Here is a 26,695-nt window from a genome sequence, read left to right on the forward strand (position 1 = left end):
TGCACGATGTAAACCAGACTCGTGCCAAACTGCTGCAGCTCATTAATTTATACGAGTCATGCGACAAATGTACAAACTTGACTTTCTTGCATGTGAGTGTGGTAACACAGTTTTGTGGTTACCCAGTTATCACTGTCAGTATAATCCCCTGGAATTAATTTTGGCACAGGTTGCAGGCTATGCGGGAAAATATCTACCTCTACATCCATACTCCGCAAGCCACCTGACGGTGTGTCAAGATACAGCACTGAATAGCTTTTGCATGAAACAACAGACAACAGATAATCCCCCCCCCCCCCCCCTCCCTCCAGTGTAGGCACAGTCTGTGCAGCATGCAGAAAAGCTTCGGGAAGAAGACTTTGATAGGGAGGTAAAGATCGATGTAAGCCTTGACCCTATCATCGTAAATTTACAATCAGATGGTTCGGACAGAAACTCGGATAGCAGTAACAATAGTATTACAATGCAGACTTTGGAACAAAGTAAAGTAACGAAATTTCTTAGTTTTAAAGACTCGTAGTTTAAAAAAATGTGTCTAATAATGTATCAGTTGTGTACTTAGCATATGAGAACTTCTCAGCCTTTACTGATTAGGAATTTTTATCCTATGAAGTTTGCAGAAGAAGTTAAGCTCTTCCCAGTGTGTTGTATGTTCTAATAACTCAAAATAATGTGGCTGCATAAATTCATCCAAAACTCCAATATTTCAATAGGTAAACCACTGTCATTTTCAAGACACAATTTGAAAAATGCCTTAAAATGACGAGGGGGGTTACCTGTCAAGATATTGGTGGTTTCCGATGTTATCGGTCAGCATTCCCTCAAGTTATTTGCAGAAGAGGTTCATTGTTTCCTTGTTCAATGGATTATAAATACGGTCTGTCACTGTAATGTTGAGTGAGTTAGTTTACACTCATAATGTCCATTTATAGCATAAAAAAGACAATATACTGACTATTTTTATGATAGCTTTTTCTACCAGTAATTCGTTTTTATGCAGTGGTTACACTTAACTATAGTCAAACTAACCCATGCACATGCATTATACACATTTTTAAAAATTATATGGAGTAGACGCAGTTGTAAAGCAAATGTAATGACTTTGGTTTAGTTAATTTTGTTATGTACTACATTTTTAGAATTATTGCAAGCAGCTTCAATGACCTTATCATTAGGCAAATGTTATATTGAGAAAAATTATACTTGACATCTTCACAAAGCTGCGTCAGCTGTTCTTGTCTTCCGATATAATTTGAACTAAAGCTGTGTACTCAATGTTGTCAAGATGTGAAGTAAAATTTCTCTCAAGACGACAGATCGAAACTGGTTTTAAAATTTATTGTTCCCCTTATAGATCTGAGTGTATAATACAATGTACCGTACACAAATGAACCTTACTGTTGCCCGCAGTAACACAGTTCGGCAACACAGACTTTGTTTACCTGCTCTGTGCCGCCCCATGTGCGCACACCTCATCCCCTCCAAGCACTGCTACTGCCTCTATGCACGGAAGTGCTTTCCTACATGATGTAAGCTATAACTGTGCATCATGATCAGAGAGTGCATTTGTTACTGGATTTACAGTTATTTTCTTGCTTTGAGCTTCATCCGAGAAAACATTATCATGCAGTGAACACAAAGTGTTGTAGAAATAATTCAAAAGCCAAGATCGCTTAAATACTGTTTACTGGATAACTGGTTTCAACACACTAAAGGTGCCATCATCGGATCTGAATGTAGATTGTAAATGTTAATCTACATTCAGATCCGACGATGGCACCTTTAGTGCATTGAAACCAGTTATCCAGTAAACAGTATTTAAGCGGTCTTGGCTTTTGAATTATTTCTAAAACATTATCAATTAGGGTCCTACCATCTTTATCCACCCGTGTTGGAAAGTTGACTATCGAGATCAAACTGTACAATCCAAATATGGTTTACAGATCATGTTTCCTATCAGAAGCCTTTAGAAAATCTACACTGAAATTACAACAGACTATTAACTGTTTGCTGTTGTCCGACATAGTGTAGCAATGAATTCAAGTTTCCCAGTGGGCATCTTCATACAGTTACAATTAAAAGTATACTATTTTCAGCACTTCTATGTGCTTATCACTACAAAATCTACTTGTCTAAAATTTTCTAAACTGGTGTTTTTGTCTTAGCATATATAACAGCTCATCCTTCCACATATTAGTTCTACATGAGTAAGACGCTAGAGTGAAGCGGACATATGCTACCACACATCTTTCTTTCTGTGTTATTTGCAAAACAAATATATTATACAACACATTACAATCAAACTAAGCCTATAAATTTACCTGGTTTTTGTTCTCCAGGATCATAGCTCAGCCACTCAAGACACAGAGGAAAAACAGGCAGAATCAGATCATGGTGAACATACAATGAATCTTCCACCTCGTTGTGCACTGTGAAAATGGATATTCCTAAATTTTCAAGCAAACTGCTTCATAACCTAAGAATAAAATTGCTGAGCTTATTTCCTACCATATATTTCCAGTACACTAGCATCTCCTGAAACATGTCCAACAACTACTAAATTGTCATCGGGTTTTATTATGTCGTCATCTTTTTCACTGTCATCTGAATCATCCAATGTGACATATGGGTCTTTCCCTGTTGTATCGTGAACAACAAGACTGCCAATTCCAAATAGATTACCTACATCATCTGAGAATGATAAATACAAATAAACAAATTAGCATCTGAATAAACATGTAATATACAAAAATCATATACATTTAATCTAATAACTGGTAAGCTACCAACCTCCTTCTTTATCATAATTCTTAAGATTGTATTCATCATCTTCATCAGTTTTCAAAGTTTCTTCTGCTTCATGTTCATTTACTTCTGGTTCACTGTCATCATCTGAATCACTATTCATATCTTGTGTGTCTTCTCTTGGAAAAGCAGAACATTGTGTTACAGAGTTATATATGTAATTCATGTAATTGCAAGCACAGTCCAGAAGTTACCTTACATTAAGTAAGAAAAGAAATTTCCAGTATCATTAATTATTTTATTTTTTCAAAACATTGCAAAAATACAGACTTTCACATTTTGTCTCAGCACCCACAAAAGGGTATACCACAACCTGGCAGAAACAGTGACTGACTGGAACTTGTCATATTATGTTGAACACACACAAAGATGGGCAGCATGAATGGTCACAAATTTATATGGCCCGCAGGAGCATGTCAGAAATGCTGAAAAACCAGAACTGTAGGGACTGTGAGGACAAGATAATAGTTCAACTACATCGCATTTAAGCAGTTCTTCCAATGCAAATGGAATGAGAAGGAATCCCAATATGTGCTACAGTCAGAAGTAACCTCTGCCAGGTACTTCACAGTTGTTCGCAGATTATAGAAGTACATGTTTCTTCTGTTCACTGGCATATGACTTACTGGCTCAACTCTGGTAGGAGGTTTAAAATACAACAGCACATTCTTCAGCAGTGCACCTTTTATTACTGTACCAGCAAGAGAGCAACACTTCAGCTTATTTTGCATCAGATAAAGCTCATCTTTTATGTTATCCATCATTTTAGCTGCTGACTACAAATATTAAAGAGTTTTAAGGGCACTATTTCTGACCATCTCACCTCATCTGAAATGGAAGAAGGGAATGAAGATTGAGTTAACATTCCATCGACAACAAGGTCATTAGAGATGGAGCATAAGCTCAAATTGCATTAAGGATGGGAAAGGAAATTGGCTGTGCCCTTTTCAAAGGAACAATCCCGGCAATCGCCAGACACTAATTTGAACCATCGTCCTCCCGAATATGAGCCCAGCTTGCAAACCATTGTGCTACCTCACTCAGTCACACCTCATCTGATCCAGTGCCTTCATTATCCTATAAGACTTGGTACTGTATGCAATAACAGGCTGCCAGACTGAGTTTGGAAATGTTATCTGAGAACCATGGGCCATGCCGTTCGTGTGGAGGCTTGTGCACCTCAGTGATCCAGATAGCCGTACCATAGGTGCAACTGCAATGGAGGGATATTTGCTGAGAGACTAGACAAATGTGGTTCCTAAAGAGGGGCACCAGCCTTCTCAGTAGCTGCAGTGGCAACAGTCTGGATGATTGACTGATCTGGCCTTGTAACATCAACCAAAACAGCTTTGCTGGGCTGGTACTGCGAACAGCTGGAAGCAAGGGCAAACTACAGCCGTAGTTTTTCCGTGAGAGCATGCAGTTCTTCTGTACGGTTAAATAATGATGGTGGCACCCTCTTGGTTAAAATATTCCGCCATTCAGATATCTGCGCGGGGACTACTCAGAAGGATGTGATCATCATAGGAATGTAAACTGGCATTCAACGGATTGGAGCATGAAATATCAGATCGCTTACTTGGGCAGGTAGGTTGGAAAATTTAAAAAGGGAAATTGATGTCAATCATTTGAGTGTTGTAGACATGAAATCCCACCACACTCCATCTTTCCCTGGGACTGCGGACATCATTAGCCACTGCAAAGGTAGTTCTCATGGGCGCTGCAGACGGCATTTGCCGTCATGGACTGGCTGGTACCAGAGTCCTAATGACAGCTTTTACCATTGGTCTGTTCCATTACCTGTGGTCCTGCTGATGTCTATAGCCGTTCAGCAGTATTTGTTGCATTTCACAGTTGCTTCTAGCTCATGTGATCATCTGTATTCTGCTTCTGCGGTGTCCTTTAGCTTTCAGCAGTATTTCTGTCTGATTTCACAGTTGCAGTTCAACATTTGTGCTAGCTGGTTCATGTAATCACCTGCATACTGCTTCTGTGGTGTTTTTTTACCTTTCTGTCTTTTCATCAGGATTTTTAGAGTGCTATCACTTTTGAGTTCCACAAACAAATGGCATGTCAGTGTGGTAAAAATGATGAAGAGATACTGGAGATATTCACAAGGAGTGACAGTGACAGTGAGTGTGGCATTTTCAGTGACTGTAGTGATGGTGATGATTCTTCAGAAGAAACTCATAGCAATATGCGTCCACGTACTTCGAACTAGTACAGCTCAGCAGGATAGTAGTTCTTCAGATTGTAAAAGGCCATGCCTTAGTTACAAATTTGACTGGCAAAAGTGTGATTTCAGTTCATCACTGCATGCATTTGATGACTCATTTTCAGGACATAATTACCAACTAACATCTGATTCAAGCATACTATCCTTTTTTCATGCTATTTCAGTCAGAAAATCTGATGAAATTTATAGCACTTGAAATGAACCAATTTTACACTTTCACCATGGCAAATATGTCAGAATCAGTTCATGGTCGACTGTCCACCTGGCAAGATACTGGTTTTGAGGAGCTGTTTTGCTTCATTGGTATTTGGCTTCTCATGGTCTGTATTAAAAAGTTGAGAATAATGGGCTACTTGTCCTTAGATGTACTTCTGAGCACTCCAATTTTCGGCAAAGTTATAGCCCATGATCGTTTTACTTTAATTTTGAGAATTTTGCATTTTAGTGACAACTCTGCCAGTCATGGGACAGTTTGTTTAAAATTGATAAAGTTCGTATGGCATTCTACAGTGCATTTAATCCATACAAAAATCTCTGTATCAATGAAAGCCTATTATTGTTCAAAGGTCGCTTATCTTTTAAACAATTCATACCTTCAAAACAAAGTAGATTTGGAATCAAGACATTTGTGTTGTGCCACTGTAAAAGTGGATACGTCTTGCATTTCATTGTATACACAGGCACAACAACAGAAATTGAAGTCCACAATTTGGGGAAATCTGGCAATATAGTGGCAACACTAATGAAGCCATCCTGTGACAATTGGTATGCAGTCCAGACTTGTTCCTCTGACTTCACAGCCATAGAACAGCAGTATGTGGTACTGTACGTATCAATAGGCACAATTTGCTGAAGCTACATAAGAAATTGAAATAAGGAGAAGTTGAATTTATGTCAACTGACACAATGTTTGCCATCAAGTGGTGTGACATGAGAGGAGTGTTGATCTTTACTACCTGTAACACCACAGAAATGCACGACACTGGAAAGACAAACAAGAAGACTGGTGAGGAAGTAATGAAGCCGCAATGTGTTGTCGACTACAATTCAAGTTGGGCATAGTAGATCACTCTGACATGCTTAATGGATCTGTGCATAAATCTGTTAAATGGTAAAAAAAAGTTTTTTTCATGTTGTGGTCCTTTATATTTTGAATGCTCACTCTGCTCACAGCTCAGTGACAGGGAGAATAATATAATTAGCAGATTTTCATTTATATCTGGTGCGAGAACATATGGAAAAGTTGTTACAGAACAGAGAAGAGATAGGAAAGGAAGATGCTCTGATGATGAGAATCCTCTGTGGTTTATCGAAGGCTCTTTTCAAATGTCGTTCCAAGTGACCAGCCCAATAAATGTGGATTATAGCGTAGATGCACAGTTTGCTTGAAACAGAATGGGCACTGATAAACGAAATATGAATGCAAAACATTCAACTTACCCTTGTGTGTTGTACCACACGAAGATCAACTTTTAGCCAAGTTGCTACATCTAGAAGATGGAATTAAGCCCTTACTTCTAAAATAATATTTAAAAAAAGAAAAAATGAAAATTAAGCACAAAAATTAAAAAAAAAATATTTTTAACTTTGCCATTGCCAGTCCAAAGCCCAGATGAGAAAAAAGGATGGGAGGAAGGGGGCAGACACCATAACTAAATAAAAAAACAAGAGTTATCTGAGCATCAAGGGCCTCTCCAGATGAATTACTGTGCTCCCAAACACGTTATGTATGATCACATGAAACATATAGTCTCTGCTGAAAAAAACACACTGGATATTCAAATCCAAGACTGTGATGAACAAAACAAAAAAAAGAATTATTTATATCAATCTTTTCAATCATAAATAACAAAAACCTCAACAATCCCATAGAAAAAAGCTTTCAGTATTTCCAGAATTTTCTAATTTTCTAGGCAACTTTCCCAAACTTTTCTTGATGAAGTCCTGCCTTAACAATTATGAACACAACAAAAAAAAAGAATTACCCAAATCGGTTAAGCCATTTTTGAGTTTTAGGGAGACTAACACACAGCAGTTCCTTTTTTATGTACAGAGATGTTATAAAATGTTAACTTCATTAGACGATGGCCAGTTGGACAAACCCACCCGTTTCTCAGGCACAAAAGGTCATTAGGAATTAAAGATGGCATTTAATTAGGTAGTGTAGAAACTTTAATATCTCCTTATCGAATTCTTAAACAAAAATTATACATTAGTCTTTATTTCTACTGTATAACAACAATTGCGTGCCATATAAAAAGAATTCAGAAACATTGGTGTTTTGGTTCTGAAGTTTCCCTGGGGATAATTTATTGTGTTAATGACCTCAAAAACTTGTGATTAGCTTTGAAAGTGTGTCTTGGTACCCAAATGCCACCCTCGAAAGTTGTTTGCAGCCGAATTATTGTGTTAGTACAGACGAACATCAACGTTTGATCGTTCCAGATTCTCCAGGGTTTATATCGTAAGTTACATACGAAAAGCTGATAATTAAATATCAGTGTATCAGAGAAAACTCAGATGTATATAGCGACTTTATGGTGATTCGCAAGGACTAATCGCAAATAAAAGAAAGCCTTTGATGAGGAGTTACATGTTAGCACCATAAGCAGTTTCACAGTGTACTTGTGTGTCGAGCAATTCATCTCTAGATTCAAAGCTATGGAATAAGTATACGGATACACTGTGTTTATTTGTAACATCTGTGATCACACTCAGACTGCCAAACTTTTGCGACCCCCCTGATCTAGAAATACTCAGCACATGTGAGGTCGGCCGAGCGAAAAGCTCAGGCACAGACTGCAGTCCACCGAGACCAGCTATTAGCACAGGTAAATGGATCATGTGACCTCAAGGATGCACTTGACACAGCCAGCCAGATGTGCTGCTGTAGCAGCCAGAGGGTTAAAGTTGTATATAGTGGGAATTAATGAAGTTGGGTGGCAGGAGGAACAGTACTTCTGGTCAGGTTAATACAGGGTTATAAACACAAGATCAAACAGGGGTAATGAGGGAGTAGGTTTAATAATGAATAAAATAGGAACACCGATAAGCTACTATAAACAGCATAGTGAACACATTACTGTAGCGAAGGTAGAAACAAGGTCCACACTCACCACAATAGTACAAGTTTATATGTCAAGTAGCTCTGCAGATAATGATGAGATTGAAGAAATGTATGATCAGATAAAATAAGTTATGCATATAGTTTACGTAGACAAAAATTTAATAGTCATGGGGGAATGGAACTTGACAGTAGGAAAAGAAATAGAAGGAAAAATTATAGGAGGGTACGAACTAGGGGGAAAGGAACGAAACAGGAAGCTGCCTGATAAAATATTCCACAGAGCATAATTTAATCATTGCTAACACTTGGTTTAAGAATCATGAAAGAAGGTTACATATGTGGAAGTGACCTGCAGACACCGGCAGGTTTCAGACTGATTATATAATGGTAAGGCAGATTTCAGACTCAGGGGCAGACATGGATTCTAACCACAATTTATGGGTAATGACTGGTACATTGAAACTGAAGAGACTGCAGAACAATAGGAAATTAAGGAGATGGGACCTGGTTAGAGTGAAAGAACCATAGGTTGTCAATAATTTCAGACGAGCATTAGGGAATGATTGACAAGAACAGGTGCAAGGAATACAGTCAAAGAAGAATGGGTAGCTTTGAGAGATGCAATAGCATAGGATCAAGTAGGTAAAAAGACAAGGGCTAGTAGAAATCCTTGGGCAACACAAAAGAGATTGAATTTAATTGATGAAAGGAGAAAATATAAAAATGCAGTAAATAAAGCAGGTGAAAGGGAATACAAATGTCTAAAAAATGAAATTGACCAAAAATGCAAAATGCCTAAGCACGGGTAAGTAGAGGACAAATGTAAGGACTTAGAAGCATTATCATTAGTGGAAAATTAAAGAGACCTTTGGAGAAAAAGTAGCCACCTGCATGAATATGAAGAGCTCACATGGTCCTAAGCAAAGAAGGGAAAGCAGAAAGGTGGTACATGGAGCAAGTAGTAAAGGAAACAAAAGAAAAATTTGAAGTAGGAATTAAAGTCCAAGAAGAAAAAAAAAAAAAAACTTTAAGGTTTGCCGATGACATTGTAATTCTGTCGGAGACAGTGAAGGACTTTGAAGAGCAGCTGAATGGAATGGACAGTGTCTTTAAAAGAGGACATAACATTAACATCAACAAAACAGCTCCCTATTCTCTATTAAAAAACTTTTTAATTTTAACAGTGTAGGAAAGACAGATTGCTACTTACTGTAAAGACGACACATTAAATTGTAGACAGACAGGCCTGTTGGTATTTTAGTCCCTGCTCACTCCATCAGACAGCATCTGTCTCTCTTCTCACCCATACACTACTATCCCCCCCTCCCCCTTTCCAGATTGTTGCTACTATGTGGGCATTGTGACCGTTTATTAATGACCAAGCATATGTTTTACATTTTTCAAAAGCTCTGTGTAAATCCATTGGCAACTTTCCATGATGCAACAAGCTTATGAAATATATAACATACGTCATGGCCTCCATATTGTACTGTTGATCACCCATCCATTGACTAACTCTCCAAATGGCGTGTTATATGTTTCTTTTGTATTATTCTAGATGAGGTCAACTATATAGTGTATTTATGGAAGTCAAAGTAGGAAGATTCTTTCATCATTAAATTGTTTTCTAAGATGTTGTTGTTGTTGTTGTTTTCAGTCCGAAGATTGGTTTGATGCAGCTCTCCATTCTGTTCTATCCTGTGCAAGCCTCTACATCTCTGAATAACTATGCAACCTATATCTTGGTGAATCTTCTTACTGTATTCATCTCTTGGTCTTCCTCTGTGATTTTTACCCCCCCCCCCCCCCCCATTTCCCTCCAGTACTAAATTTGTGATTCTTTAATGTCTCAGAATGTCCTATCAGCTGATCCCTTCTCGTGATCAGGTTGTGCCACTAATTTCTTGTCTCTCTAGTTCTATTCAGTACCTCCTCATTAGTTACATGATCTACCCCTCTCATCTTCAACATTATTCTGTAGTACCAATTTTCAAAAACTTCTATTCTCTTTGTGTCTAAACTGTTTATTGTCCATGTTTCACTTCCATACATGTCTACACACCATAAAAATACTTTCAAAAAAGACTTCCTGACACTTAAATCTATACTCGATGTTAACAAACCTCCCCTCTTCAGAAATGATTTTCTTGTCATTGCTGATCTACATTTTACGTCCCCTCTGGTTCAGCTATCATGTTATTTTCGTGCCAAATAGCAAAACACGTCTACTGCTTTGTGTGTCACTTTCTAATTTAATTCCCTGAGCATCTTCAGAAGAAAATGAACCAAAGCACTCTTGCCCCTTGTCAGGAATTTTTCACAAATGTCAATTCAGCTGTTGAATATTGTGTATCCTACAATGAAAAGGTGCAAGTTTTAACTATTATTCCTGAGACATTTTCAAAGAAAATAATTTTGAACTATATTCCATCACCACCAAAGTACATGGTAGACAAATCAACAAATGTGAGGTTTGTAAAAGGAGTCTTTGGAAGACCAGATTCCTATTATATGGTCATCCTGTAGAAGCAGCTCAAGTTCAAATAGTGCAGTCACTACGATTTAAGTGCTTCAGTTCCTACTGTTCATCAGGAAGGCATCACTCTATATCAATACAAACACATTTCAATACAAAACAGAGTGCACAGAAGTTGTATAAATTGAAACCTTTAAGTGATTGGACCTTTCACATACATATTGGAACCATTACGGTATATTGATAATTTTTTACTTACTAATATTACACACAACTGAGGAAGACAGGACTACAAAAGTTGAAGATATTGGAACCATTTAAAATGCTTGAAATATGAGTCTCTTACTCATCTTTCAAAACTAAAATTATGTTAAATAAGGCTGGGTTTTGATTTTTATGAGTCTGTTGTGTGCTAATAAAACAGGTTTTATATATATGGCAAAAATTTCAATTTTTTTTTGTTGAGAAAACAAGTGTGTGTGTGTGTGTGTGTGTGTGTGTGTGTGTGTGTGTGTGTGTTTGAGGTTTACGGGCGCTAAACAGCGTGGTCATCAGCGCCCAAGCGCATAAAAACAGGAACACATGCAGTGAAGGGACTAAGACGGACAGAGAACAAGGAGAACGTCTAAAAGACACAGACCTGACGCAGTTCCAAATCCTCACAGACAGAGGCAAAATAAGAGGAGAAGAAACGCACTAAAAAAGGAAAGGAAACACAAGGAAGGGAGGACAGAAACCGAAAGGAAACAAGGAGGTATTCGTGACTGGCGGACTTCTTACCTAACACCTGGGTGAGCCAGTCACCCAGCAGCACATTAAAACCCTGTCCCTAAAATCCGAGGCAACAAATTGGACAGGACACAAAACCGTAAGACCTTAACCACAGTCGTTGCGTCGTCTTGCAAAATAGAGGGCAAATCCGGTGGGAAAGAAACCACCGCCCTCTGGTCAGAGAATAAAGGACAGTCAAGTAAAATGTGGCAGACAGTAATCTGGACGCCACAAGCACTGCAGATTGGGGGGTCCTCCCGCCGGAGTAAAAAACCATGTGTTAAGGGACTGTGCCCGATGCGGAGGCGAGTGAGGAGAACCTCATCCCGCCTGCATGACTGGTAGGACGTACGCCATGGCCGCGTGGTGGCCTTGACCAGACGCAGCTTATTGTCACCGACTGCCAGCCACTCCTCTTCCCATTGACGCATAACACGAAAACGCAGGATGGAGGTAACAGCATGCAGGGGGACGGCACATTCAACAACGTGAGGGAGGGAACATGCATCTTTGGCAGCCACATCCGCCAGTTTGTTTCCCCTAATACCCACGTGCCCCGGCACCCAGCAGAAAGAAACCTCCTTCCCCTGCCGTTGCAGGTGGAGTAGGGCATCATGGATGTTCTGGACGACCGTATCCGCTGGGTACAAGTGTTGCATGGTCTGAAGGGCACTCAGGGAGTCAGAACAGATGAGGAACTTAAGATTGGGAACACATCTCTCTGCTCCAATGCCCGCAAGATCGCAAACAATTCGGCATTAAAGATGGTAAATGCCGCAGGAACTTTTAACTTGACGACTCTATCAGGGAAAACAACAGCACAACCAACAGAGTCCCCCTGTTTAGAGCCATCCGTAAATACTGGTACATGGTCGGGATGCTGGTGTAAAATATCGGAAAATAAGGAGGTAAAAACAAACGCAGGAGTGCAGCTCCTCCAGTACTCTGACAAGTCTAAAAGGACGCTGGGCCCCTGGAGCAACCAGGGAGGCAGAAGGGTAAAACCTTGGAGTTGGGGTGCCACACGCTCTACACCAAGGGACTCAAGCAAATGCTTGGCACGAATCCCAAATGGTCTCGTTGCCCTGGGACGACTGGAAAAAGAGACATTCCATAGGCGGTCGGGCAATGGTAGGGTACGCAGGGGAGGTAGGACAGGCACGGAATTGACACACCCGTCGCACCATGAGGAGTTTGCGCCGGATGGCGAGCGGCGGTTCTCCTGCCTCAGCACACAGGCTGGGGATGGGACTGGTACGGAAGGCTCCAGTGGCCAGCCTGATACCCTCATGGTGTACTGCGTCAAGAATCTTCAGATACGAAGGCCTTGCTGACCCATACACGGTGCAACCATAGTCAAGACGCGATCGGACGAAAGCCCTATAAAACTGCAGCAGACTCGCCCGATCTGCTCCCCATGACCGACGGCTCAGACACTTCAAAATATTCAGTGCCTTCAGGGCCCGCATCTTGAGGTCTTTAAGGTGAGGCAACCACGACAACTTGGAATCAAAAGTGAGGCCCATGAACCTCACAGTGTCTCTAAAAGGAAGAATGGTGTCCCTCAGACGCAATTCAGGGGAGGTAAAAAGACGTCGAGAACGATTAAAATGAACACACACACATTTGTCTGCAGAAAAGGTAAAACCCATCTTCGCAGTCCATGGCTCTAAGCGCTTCATCGTAAGCTGCAACTGCCAACTAGCAGTAACAAGACTGGAGGAAGAACAGAAAACAGCAAAATCGTCCACAAACAAGGAGCACTGGGCAGGACTCCTGATAGTGGACGTGATAATGTTAATGGCGACAGCAAAGAGGGTGACACTTAAAACGCTTCCCTGAAGAACACCATTCTCCTGCACGTACAAATCAGATAGCACACTACCAACCCGATATCGAAAGAGGCGGTGGGAAAGAAAGGACCGAATGAAGATGGGGAGACAGCCACGAAAGCCCCACTCATGGAGTTGATTGAGGATAAGGCGGCGCCAAGTAGTGTCATACGCCTTATTAATGTCAAAGATACACCTAGACAATGCTGGTTACGTAGGAAGGCCTGCTGGATGGCCGCCTCAAGCAGGGTCAAGTTGTCTATAGTGGTATGACATCTCTGAAAGCCACACTGAGAGGGGCTAAGGAGCTGCCTGGTCTCGAGCAGCCAAACCAGGCGACGGTTGACCATGTGTTCCAACGTCTTCCCGAGACAGCTCGTCAAAGCAATACTTCGATAACTACTGTGAAGCGTTCGGTCCTTCTCCGGTTTGAGGAGGGGAATCAAAATCGCCTCCCTCCACGAGTCAGGGTACGTGCCGGATAACCATATCATATTAAAACAATTCAGGAGAACTTCCTTGGATAGCAGCAACAAGTGCTGCAGCATGCTGTACCGGATTTGGTTGGTTGGTTTAAGGATTAAAGGGACCAAACTGCAGAGGTCATCGGTCCCTTTTTCCAAAAGACTAAAAATACCCACAGAGAATAAAAACTGTTCAACAGAAAAGGAGACAGACGACACAGAACAAAAGAAACATAGACAAGGACCAGACAAAACTAAATAAAATCACACCGAGTGTGACGGTGGTTGGCCGACCATAGGAACAAAAAAAGGAAAAGCCAACCACCGAAAACACATTAAAAACTTAGTTTAAAACCGTAGGCCAAAGGCCAGAATCAACATAAAACAATAAAATAAAACAGAAACACTCAGAGTAAAGAATAAAATCCCCCTGCCCTAATAAAACGTAAAACTAAGCCAGCCATAACAGGGTCATCAGATAAAAGGGCAGGGAGTGTCTCAGGCAGCGCAAATGTCTGCCTGACCACAGCTAAAAAGGGGCAGGCCAACAAAATGTGGGCCACTGTCAAAGCCGCCCCGCAGCGACATACAGGAGGGTCCTCCCGGCGCAGTAAAAAACTGTGTGTCAGCCGGGAGTGGCCAATGCGGAGCCGACAGAGGACGACTGAGTCCCTGCGGTTGGCTCGCATGGATGACCGCCACACAGTCGTCGTCTCCTTAATGGCACGGAGTTTATTGGGCGTGATCCGATCGCGCCATTCAGCTTCCCAAAGCGCAAAAACTTTTCGGCGGAGGACTGCCCGCAAATCAGTCTCTGGGAGGCCAACATCCAGAGACAGTTGTCTTGTGGCCTCTTTCGCCAGGCGGTCAACATGTTCATTGCCAGGGATACCGACATGACCGGGGGTCCACACAAATACCACAGAGCGGCCGCTACGCGCAAGAGTATGCAGGGACTCATGGATAGCCATCACCAGACGAGAACGAGGAAAGCACTGGTCGAGAGCTCGTAATCACTCAGGGAATCGCTACAGATAACGAAGGACTCACCTGAGCAGGAGCGGATATACTCTAGGGCTCGAAAGATGGCGACTAGCTCAGCAGTGTAAACGCTGCAGCCAGCCGCCAAGGACCGTTGTTCGGAATGGTCCCCTAGAGTTAGCGCATATCCGACACGACCAGCAACCATCGAACCGTCAGTGTAAACAATTCCAGAGCCCTGATACGTGGCCAGGATGGAAGAAAAGCGGCGGCGGAAGGCGTCTGGAGGGACCGAGTCCTTCGAGCCCTGTGAAAAGTCGAGCCGAAGGCAAGGGCGAGGAACACACCACGGGGGTGTACTCAGAGGTGCCCGGAAAGGAGGTGGAACAGGGAAAAACCCAAGTCCGCAGAGAAGCTCCTTGACGCGTACGGCGATCGGACAACCCGACCGGGGCCGACGGTCTGGCAGATGGATGACTGACTGTGGGAACAGGACACGGTAATTTGGATGCCCGGGCAAGCTAAAAACATGGGCAGCATAAGCAGCCAGTAATTGTTGGCGTCGTAACCGCAGTGGAGGGACACCTGCCTCAACAAGGATGCTCTCCACAGGGCTGGTGCGGAAGGCACCAGTGGCAAGTCGGATCCCGCTGTGTAGTATTGGGTCTAGCACCCGCAACGCAGAGGGGGATGCTGAGCCATAAGCCAGGCTCCCATAATCCAGACGTGACTGGATTAACGCCTGGTAGAGCCGCAACAGGGTAGATCGGTCGGCGCCCCAGCGGGTGTGGCTCAAGCATCTCAGAGCGTTTAGATGCCGCCAACACGCCTGTTTGAGCTGCCGGATATGAGGCAGCCAAGTCAACCGGGCATCAAAAAGGACACCCAAAAACCGGTGGGTCGCCACCACTGAAAGAAGTTCGCCGGAAAGATAAAGCTGCGGCTCCGGGTGGACAGTGCGTCGCCGGCAGAAATGCATTACGCAGGTCTTGGTTGCCGAAAACTGGAATCCATGAGCTACAGCCCAAGACTGCGCCTTGCGGATAGCACCCTGCAGCTGACGTTCAACAGCTGCAATGCCAGTAGAGCCGTAATAAAGGCAGAAGTCGTCAGCATACAGGGAAGCAGAGACAGAATTTCCCACGGCCGCAGCGAGCCCGTTAATGGCTATTAAAAACAGGCAGACACTTAAAACAGAACCCTGTGGCACACCGTTCTCCTGGACGTGGGTGGAACTGTATGAGGCTGCGATTTGCACGCGGAAGGTACGAGACGACAGAAAATTTCTGATAAAGATCGGCAGGGGGCCCCGAAGACCCCACCCATGAAGCGTAGAAAGGATGTGATGACGCCATGTCGTATCGTACGCCATCCGCATGTCGAAAAAGACAGCGACCAGGTGCTGACGGCGGGCAAAGGCAGTACGGATGGCCGACTCCAGGCTCACCAGATTGTCGGCGGCGGAGCGGCCTTTACGGAACCCACCCTGAGATGGAGCCAGAAGGCCCCGAGACTCCAGTACCCAAGTCAAGCGCCGGCTCACCATCCGTTCGAGAAGCTTGCAAAGCACGTTGGTGAGGCTAATGGGGCGGTAGCTGTCCACCTCCAAAGGGTTCTTGCCTGGCTTCAGAATGGGGATAACGATACTTGCCCGCCACTGCGACGGAAACTCACCCTCGACCCAAATACGGTTATAAAGATCGAGGAGCCGTCCCTGGCAGTTCACTGAGAGGTGTTTCAGCATCTGGCAGTGGATGCTATCTGGTCCAGGAGCGGTATCAGGACAAGCGGCAAGGGCACTGCAGAATTCCCACGCACTGAATGGAACATTGTACGATTCTGGATGGTGGGTGCGAAACGAAAGGATCCGACGTTCCATCCGCTCTTTAATGGTGCGGAAGGCCTGAGGGTAATTCGCAGAAGCGGAACTCATAGCAAAATGCTCTGCTAAGTGGTTTGCAATGACGTCGGAGTCAGTACGAACTGCTCCATTCAGTGAGAGCGCAGGGACGCTGACAGGTGGCCGATAGCCGTAGACGCGTCGAATCTTGGCCCAGACCTGCGATGGAGTGACATGGAGGCCAATGGTGGACACGTACCGCTCCCAGCACTCCTGCCTGCTTTGGCGGATAAGGAGGCGGGCTCGCGCACGCAGCCGTTTGAAGGTGATCAGGTGTTCAATGCAGGGATGTCGCTTGTGACGCTGTAGCGCCCGCCGGCGATCTGTAATCGCTGCAGCGATCTCAGGCGACCACCAAGGCACAGTCCGCCGCCGAGGGGACCCAGAGGAGCGGGGAATGGCAGATTCGGCGGCAGTAACGATGCCGGTGGTGACCGATTGAACCACCGCATCAATGTCGTCATTAGAGAGAGGCTCAAGAGCGGCAGTGGAGGAGAACAAGTCCCAGTCAGCCTTATTCATAGCCCATCTGCTAGGGCGCCCAGAAGAGTGACGCTGTGGTAGTGACAGAAAGATCGGAAAGTGGTCACTACCACACAGGTCGTCATGCACACTCCATTGGACAGACGGTAAGAGGCTAGGGCTACAGATTGAAAGGTCAATGGCGGAGTACGTGCCATGCGCCACACTGAAGTGTGTGAAGGCACCATCGTTTAGCGAGAGATCGAGCTGCGACAATAAATGCTCAACGATGGCGCCTCGACCTGTTGCTACTGACCCACCCCACAGAGGGTTATGGGCGTTGAAATCGCCCAATAGCAAGAAAGGTGGCGGCAATTGGGCTATCAGCGCAGCCAGGACATGCTGCGAGACATCACCATCCGGTGGAAGGTAAAGACTGCAGACGGTAACAGCCTGTGGCGTCCACACCCGAACAGCGACAGCCTCTAAAGGTGTTTGGAGAGGGACAGACTCGCTGTGCAGAGTGTGAAGGACATAGAGGCAGACACCACCAGACACCCTTTCATATGCTGCCCGGTTCTTATAATAACCCCGATAGCCACGGAGGGCGGGGGTTCGCATTGCTGGAAACCAAGTTTCCTGAAGAGCAATGCAGAAGAAAGGGTGAAGGCTGATAAGTTGTTGGAGCTCAGCGAGATGGTGGAAAAAACCGCTGCAGTTCCACTGGAGGATGATATATTCCATGGCTGAGAAAGGCGTGAAAGGACTGGGAAGGCAATTTACGTCGCGTGTTCACTCACTGCCACCGATTCAGTACCCGTACGAGAGGCATCCACGGCGTCTGAGGGACCAGCGAGATCAAGGTCCGCAGCGGACGCTAGAATCTCGACTTCATCCTCAGACGCAGAGCGCGAAAGGTGCGGTGGGGTTGGTGCCACCGCAAGTTCTTTGGCCTTAGAGCTCTTTCTCTTGGACTTCTCTCGCTGAACCTTGGGTTTCACCGGCTGGGAAGGCTTCACCGATTCAGTCTCCGGGACAGAGGAGGATCGTGAAGTCCTACGCCCGGCCGCTGGTGAGGACTTATGCCACTGCCGGCCGTCATCCTTCCCGCTGGTGGAACCCTGGGAAGGGAGGGTCCCAAGGGAACTCTTACGGGCGAGAGTAGCCGAAGAAGTTAGACGCTTCTCCAGCTGAGAAGCGGGGACGGACGTCCCCGACGGGTGGGAGGAGGTTGCTCCTGAGGTAGGTGGTGCAGGAGCAACCGGTTGGGTAGAGCCCCCCACGGGCAAGGGGGCAGGAGGAGTCTTACTGCTTATCGAGCTCGCTGGAAGTCTCGAAACTGATGGGGCTAGCACAGTTGTTGTAGCAGCTGCGTAAGAAGATGTCATTCTCACAGGATGGAGTCTGTCATATTTCCTTTTGGCCTCGGTATAGGTCAGCCGGTCCAGGGTCTTATATTCCATGATTTTGCGCTCTTTCTGAAAGACTTTGCAGTCAGGCGAGCAAGGAGAATGATGCTCTCCGCAGTTGACACAGATGGGAGGCGGGGCACATGGAGTATCGGGATGAGATGGGCGTCCACAATCTCGACATGTGAGGCTAGAAGTACAGCGAGAGGACATATGCCCGAACTTCCAGCACTTAAAGCACCGCATCGGGGGAGGGATGTAGGGCTTGACGTCACAACGGTAGACCATCACCTTGACCTTCTCCGGTAATGTATCACCCTCGAAGGCCAAGATGAAGGCACCGGTAGCAACCTGATTGTCCTTCGGACCCCGATGAACGCGCCGGACGAAATGAACACCTCTACGCTCTAAGTTGGCGCGCAGCTCGTCGTCAGACTGCAAAAGTAGGTCCCTATGGAAAATAACTCCCTGGACCATATTTAAACTCTTATGTGGTGTAATGGTAATGTGAACATCCCCCAACTTGTTACAAGCAAGTAACCTGCGTGACTGGGTGGAGGATGCCGTTTGTATCAGTAATGACCCAGAGCGCATTTTGGACAAGCCCTCCACCTCCCCAAACTTGTCCTCTAAATGCTCGACAAAGAACTGAGGCTTTGTGGATAGAAAAGACTCCTCATCAGCTCTCGTGCAGACTAAGAATCGGGGCGAATAACTATTACCTCCATCCTGAGACTTACGCTCCTCCCACGGCGTGGCCAGAGAGGGGAACGTTTTCGGATCGTACGTTTGAGCATTAAATTGAGCCCAAGAACGCTTAGAGACTGCTGGCGGCTGGCCGCCAGCGAGAGATGATGTACCACGCTTCATTGCGGGTCATCCGCCCTGATACCACCTACTCCGACCAAGAGCCCTCCCCACGGGCGCCACCCAGCCGCAGCAATAGCCACCTGGCAGGATGGCCATTGCCGGGAGTCCTGATGCCCCAGGGAGACGGGCATCTACTCCTTGGCATACGTGGGGAGTTAACGGCGCAGGCATCAGTAGAGCGATCCCTGTGTTGTCAGGGGGCTACAACCAAGAGGGTACATGGCGGCCCCACCACAACGGGCTGGCTACCGTACTGGATCTTAAGTGCAAAACTGTCCAAGGTCGTCGTCGCAGTTAAAAGAAACACTGCAGAGTGCAGCATGGTAATCGCCCAAGAGATCGAAAACGAGTGGGACACCATTGCAACGACGAGAAAGCCGGCTAAAGGTCTAATTGCACGACGGATACAGTGCACCATGTAAGGCGCCCTTCCCCAATTGGCTCGCTCTTCGGAATAATTTAGAAAGATGGAGGTCAAACCCTAGAGGGGACCATCACATAAGGCCGAAACATTTGAGACTCCTTTTAGTCGCCTCTTACGACAGGCAGGAATACCGCGGGCCTATTCTTATCCCCGAACCCGCAGGGGGGGTGTACCGGATTTGATCATGACCAGGCGCAGTATCATGAGCCACAGACAGCGTTTAATCCGGTTCCCACATTGTGAAGGGGCAGTTGTAGGGTTCAGAATTTGGAGACCGGAAGTCCAAGTGACCCCTCTCGATGGCAGTGCGGTAGCGGCAGAAATCTGGATCACAGTTAATAGTGGCGGTAGATTCCGCAAAATGCATGGCCAGTGTCTGGGCAATGTCTCTCGGCGCCATGAGGAGACATCCTTGATGCAGCAATGCCGTGACAGGTAGTTGGCTGAGTTTACCGGAAATCCTCCTGATGGCTTCCCATACTTTCGTAGAACTAGTGGAGCGGGATATGGAGTTCAAGAACGATTGCCATGACCGTCGTTTGCTCTCTTTAATCACTCGCCGCACTTTGGCCCTTGCTACCCGAAAGGCCGCAAGATTGTCAGCTGAGGGACGGTACTTGAAGCGGCGCAGAGCTGCACGGCGGGTTCGGATGGCTGAGCGGCACTCAGTGGTCCACCAAGGGACAGGACGCCTCTTGGGATGACCGGATGACCGTGGGAATGACAATTCAGCAGCATGGGAGATCACGGCTGAAACATGGTCTACCCATTCGTGGATGCTGGCACGGTGTTCCAAAACAGCCAGTTGGCTGAAAAGTGTCCAGTCAGCTCTGCAGAGGTGCCACTGGGGCGGCACTGGTAATGCCACAGCCTCATCCAGGAGGCGAATCCAAAGGGGGAAGTGGTCACTAGAATGGAGGTCAGCAGCAACCTCCCACAGAGCAGAATCCGCGAGTGCTGGAGAGCAAAAGGAAAGGTCAATAGCTGATGACGACCCACAAGCAGTACAGAAATGAGTGGGAGCACCAGAGTTGAGGATGCACAGTTCTTCAGACATCATGAGGCTTTCCAGAATGCGACCCCTGGGGCAAGTAGTCGGAGAGCCCCATAAGACATTATGAGCATTGAAGTCCCCCAGAAGTAGAAATGGGCGCGGGAGTTGGCTAATAAGGTCTGTGAGAGCCGCAGAGTCTATCGCATCCTGAGGTGGTAAGTAAACTGAACAAACTGTGAGCCTCCGACCCACAAGAAGGTCAACTGCAACTGCTTGCAAGTCTGTAACGAGAGGGAGCTCAGATGAGGGGTGCGTGTCACGGACAAAAACCGCAACACCACCCTTTGCCCCGTCAGATCATCTTTTCGATATACGGTATAGCCCCGTAAAGAAGGAGCATCAGTGGACCGAAAATGTGTCTCTTGGAGACATAAACACAAAGGGCACTCTCGTACAAGGAGTTGTAATTCGGCCACATGCGTCCTGAACCCATTCAGGTTCCACTGTAATATGGGAGCCAGTGATCAGGGTGGCTGAACTTTCATCCTGCCTCTGTGTTTTGGAGGAGAGCCCGTACTGGACGGAGATTTATTCCTGGGGCAAGAAGATCGCCCCCGGTCAACATCAATGTCCATCAGCTCCGATGACGACCCACGGGAGATGTCAGACAGTACGATGGCCTCGTCATCGGACCGACCCTGACTAGTCTCCTCAGGTGGCAAAACCTTCATCTTCGGCGTCTTTGTCTTGGGGGGCTTAGAATGCAGAGCCTTTTCAACAGCTGGAGCTTTACTCGCCTGGGCAGAAGGCGCCATATGGGGAGAGGCAGGAAGTACCCCAATGTCAGCAACCACAGCCTTGTCCGACATTGCGGGGAGAGCCGCAGGTTGCAAAACAACCACAGCAGTACAAGTGCACTGGCAAACGCAGGTATTAGTGCTAACACTAGCAACCTCCATTTGCGTAGCAACAGTGGCCATTTGTACTGGTTTTTTCAGAGCGGAAGCGAAAGATGTTGTAAACACAGGAGGTTGCATGGCCTTAAAGAGCTTCTTGGCCTCACCATAGGGGATGCGCTTAGATGTTTTAATCTCCTGTATCTTCCGTTCTTCGAGATAGATGGGGCAGACCCGGCTCCAGACAGGGTGACTCCCAGAGCAATTCACGCACTTCACAGGCGATGAACAATCGGCTCCTTCATGGGCAGGCTGACCACATTTACCACAAGTGGCTACCCCATTGCACCCCAACGTAGTATGTCCAAAGCACTGACATTTAAAACAGCGCATTGGGTTGGGGAAATATGGCTGTACTGGCAAACGTAAGAACCCCACTTTAACATGCTCTGGGAGTCCCGGGCAACTGAACGTGAGAATAAACGAGTCGGATTTGTCTAGGTCCCCATCGACTCGTTTCATAATATGCTGCACGTCAACAATACCTTTGTCAGCCCACTTAGATTTTAACTCGTCTGTGGGGATATCCACCAAGCCCCTACATGTCACAACACCCTTACTATAGTTCAGAGTGGAGTGGAGCTCCGTCTCGATAGCATACTCTCCGAGACAGGTTGCTTTCCGAAGAGAAGCGACTTGACGGGCGACTTGACGGGAACTAGAAGTCTCAACTAACAGAGTTCCATTGCGCAGTCGCTTCACAGATTTCAGTGTTCCTGCAATTCCCTCAAGATCCTTGTGGATGTAAAAGGGAGAAACCCTCTCAAAGCTACCCTCCTTCCATTTGGAGAAAACAAAAAAGTACTTATTCCTTACTTAATCCTTCATTTTAACATATGCTAAAGTCAATAACATCCGAGACTATGAAGGTAAGATTTTTTTCCTAGGCTGCCTGAATTGACATGGACGATGCCAAAATATCATTATCAACTCTCCATATATATTGGAAAAAAAATTATCGATATATTGACATAAAAATATTGACGTACTGGCCTATAAAAATATCAGCTGCACCTTGTAAATACACTGCCGATTTTAGATTTGTATATTTAAGTATTGATTTATTATTAGATATTCTGTATGTCAACAAGCTAGCTGCCTGCTTATCCCCCCTTAGAACAAGAATTGAAAGGAAAATAATGCACATTCACACTTGGCAATAACCACTTTGCTAACAATGGTAACTGCATGTAAGTGGCACAATACAAGGTGCCCAGTAGGTCCAGCATTAAGTTTCATCACATATCGGATTTGTCTGCAACACTTCATGCCAACGTCCCTATTTCCTCATTTCTGCTAATGCCAGTGACCAGGCAGTTCTAGTGTCAAAATTGGGTGGAACGTTGCAGTTTCTGTTGGTACTGCTGAGAGTCAATTATATCAGCATATCTCCTCACGTCTCCAACCACCACAAAAACCAATCATGTCATTTAGATTATGGCCATTTTTTTCAGCAACTGGTTTTGAAAAATGTTGATGTGAAGTGTATACTAGTTGTGTTAAACATTGTTTTTTAGCGCAACTGGTGTGCTTTTTCTCCACATCAGAGACTTTGTTATTCCATTCACACTGCTACCTGCCCCCCCCCCCCCCCCCAAGTTCAATCGGACTACTAATTTGTGCCACCTATACTTGCTTCACATAGTCAAAGAGAAACACTGGACATGATGTGTGCTGAAAAAGCAGTAAGACTTCTTCACACGGTGAAAGTAAAATTACGTTTCACTACAATTACAAAAAGAACAATTTGATATATTTATCAAAATTTGGGAAAAAAAGAAATTATAAAATAAAAGTATCAACATTCAATATTGCCATTTCGATATCGATATATCGCTGAAAAAGATATATATTGGCAATATCTACATTTTATCAATAGTCCTGTTCTGGATGATTAAAAACATGATGTGAATTTCTAAAAATAACACAATTATGAAATTAAAATCATTTTTGCCAGTTAATTCCTAACTATAATTTAAAACTCATTTACTTACTAACTAACTGGGAGAAGATTTAAACACAGGAAAGTCATTCGAAAATAAGGAATATTTAATAGACACCATTACTGAGGGTTTATTATTATTTAATGCTATCATAAAATTGATATATTTAAAATACTGCTTTGGAGGAGTGTGTTCTTTCACACAAAATGATCTGAAAGAACATTACCCACTCAATAACTATATTGGGAGATACAGGACCATATGAAAATATGCTCAGAATTTGTATACGGTGCAATAAAATGAAACAACAAAGTTGGAAAAAAGTAAGTAAACTGTTTACAATTTCAAAAGTAATTGCTATAGGCCTAACAGTTAATACATTCATACCGTTGTGACAAGAAATGGTCAATGTCTTCACAAAAGTATGTTTACCGCTCCCTGCTATTGTAAAACTAGTCATGGTGAGGTAAATGTACTAACCAATCTTGGATCATATGAAACAACTGATACCCTACTGACAACATAAAAACCAAAAATCCACTACTACATAGCTATGCAAAAATGTTTAAATGTCAACTTTTATAAATACTTAATGTAATGACAATGATAATTATAGACTTCTCAAAGAATATAAACAATTATTTATATTTTATGTACGAAATGTATGTCCCAAAGATGGTGAGGATACAGAACAAGTTATGTTGATTTGTATTGTGAAGTTAAATGACTGAAAATATACATGTAATTTCCCACAGAGTCCACCAGTTTTCAAATAATTCCAGTAGAAACAACCCAATCATTCTTTAGATGGTATACAAAAGTTAAACTAAAGAAAGGAAATGGGCAACGATCCTCAACTAACAACAAAGAAGAGCTAAAAAGTTGAGTATTATTTTAAAAAACTGGTTATTTAAATTAGAGCATCACTATTTCTCGCTGCAGTGTCACTCTCTCAGGGTGGCAAATACTGTGAAAATGTTACCAGCCACCCAAATTAATAACTTACTTCAAGAATTAATAAATCAACTTTGAGCAACAAGAGGGCGGTGACAGACTACAGAAACATGACTGTACTCAGGTGGGCACCTTTTCATCCGAAGCTAATAAGTGGCTACTGATGTCTTTTTTCAGGGCTCCAAAAATATGGAAATCACATGGGGAAAGATTGGGACTGTATGGAGGATGTGTATGGGCTTCCCAACGAAACTTCTACAGGATAGTCGAAACAACCATGGCAACAAGACTTTAGTTGTACTCATAAAGAATTATAATGTTCCACCACCATGTTCTTTTAGGATATAAGGAATGAAATAAATGTTGGTGAAGCAACATTTAATTCATTTGGGCTACAAATCATAAGAACATTTAGGTCGATGGAAGCGTCCGATCCCACCCGTTGGCTTTGACCTGCTACGTAAGGCTGTTGTGGTGTGCGACGTCACTACAGCACGGAGTTTAGTTTGTGAGAGTGGCATGTTTGTAGGTGTCATTTTGATGTGATCGGCGGTGTTCTCTGGTGGTGTGTTTATGTGTGAGGTGATGTTTTTGGTTTAGTTTGCGTGTGTGGCGTGTTTATAGGGGGCATATTGTTGCGGTCGGTGGTCCTCTCTGGTGGTGTGTTTATGGGAAGCGTGTTATATTGCGTATGGGGTTCACTTGCTTGGTAGCATTGCACATGTGTGGTATCATTGGTTTTGACAAACTGCCTATTGGCTTCTGTCTCGGGTTCTTCGGCCGACATTCATCTAATGATTTTTCTGACGTTTCGCCAGCACGAGTGGCTGGCATTGTCAAAGCTTCACCCTCCATTGCCGGTGGTGATGGGGGACAGTGTGTTTAATAAAATTTCTTCGGCTATTTGGCCTGTTGGCTGAATTGTGAAGTGTTCAGTGTGGCGTGAAGAAATGAGGCTTACTAAAGTTCCGGCGTCTCTGACTAGGGACGGCTATATGTGGAGATGTCGTAAGGATAAAAGGTCATGGGAAGTGTTCGATTCGAATTTTGATTTTCTAGGTGTTTTCTGTGGCAGGATTAAGTGTGGTGGTGGTGAAATTTGAGATTTATAGTGTGGTTGGCTGGTTGTTTCTGTTGACCTATATAGGCCAAGAGAAGTGATCGATTCCAGTGGATTTTGTGTGTAGTGGAATTTGGGAAGGTTGTGGGGGGTCTTGTTATTTTAGTGTTTTTGTTGTTTGGTGTAGTGTCGTGTTTATATTTAGTTTGTCCCCACCCAAAAACCCCCAATTTCCCACGCATGTCCCATTAGTTTGATTAGGTTTTTTGTGGATGGTGTGCGTATTGGTTTTTCGATGTATTTTCGTGTTTGTTGTCATGTGTACGTAATGATGTCATAGGCGCCATATTAGAGACATAGTGGATGGTCGTTTCCGCCGTATTTTTGATGTCATAGGTCAAAGCAGACGGGTGGAATTGGATGCTTCCATATTTCCAAACATTTATTGGAACAGTTACATCTGAAATATTCAGTAACAAGTCGAAGTCACTATCTATAGAACCTGCTTAATAGGAGGCACCTTTGATTCTGATGCCACAGCAAGGAATTGTGAGACAGCTATTCATTTAACAACATAAGATGATAAAACCTTGTCACATTTGTCCATGGGGATACTGTCAACTTATCAAAGAAACTCAACTGTTAACATCTCCTCCACTAGCTTACACATGTGACTTGTACTTACTAAAAGATCTCATAAGGTTGGATCACTGTCCAATCTCTTGAAAGTCAATTCGTCTCTTACGCTCCAAATAGCTAGGACAGCGAAATGTAATGGTGATAAAGCAGACTAGACATGAGTTTCAACACACCTAAAAAAAGGAAATGACTAATCTCCCTTTCCACCTCATTTAATATATACCATTCAATGAATCTCTGCACCTATTTGAGAAAGCAGCTTTGACAATTGTTCCAAGGAAAATAGTTCAGTGACTGCACAATAAACAGCATGTGGTATACTTCAATTCAGAATACATTTATGCAATTGCCTTCAGAAAAACAGCATTAAGAAAATTTAGACAGCAGCCAACAGAGGAAATGTACCTAAAATACGAACATGTGATGCAATTCTTGAAGAAGTGAAAAATGAC

At 44.3% G+C, this 26,695-nt stretch overlaps 1 protein-coding gene across 1 annotated transcript in view; it reads right to left on the reverse strand.

The window, feature by feature from the left end:
* The window catches only part of LOC126203063 (periodic tryptophan protein 1 homolog), a 52,903-nt gene that overhangs the window by 24,790 nt on the left and 1,418 nt on the right, over positions 1 to 26,695 (reverse strand). Inside the window, exons 3-5 of the mRNA XM_049937301.1 lie at positions 2,791 to 2,924; positions 2,509 to 2,691; positions 2,322 to 2,429 (exon numbers count right to left, since the gene is read on the reverse strand). Of these exons, the coding sequence (XP_049793258.1) occupies positions 2,322 to 2,429; positions 2,509 to 2,691; positions 2,791 to 2,924 (425 nt within the window). The remainder of the gene's footprint in view (positions 1 to 2,321; positions 2,430 to 2,508; positions 2,692 to 2,790; positions 2,925 to 26,695) is intronic.

Source organism: Schistocerca nitens, chromosome 9 (genome assembly GCF_023898315.1).
Source record: "Schistocerca nitens isolate TAMUIC-IGC-003100 chromosome 9, iqSchNite1.1, whole genome shotgun sequence".
Taxonomy (NCBI): domain Eukaryota; kingdom Metazoa; phylum Arthropoda; class Insecta; order Orthoptera; family Acrididae; genus Schistocerca; species Schistocerca nitens.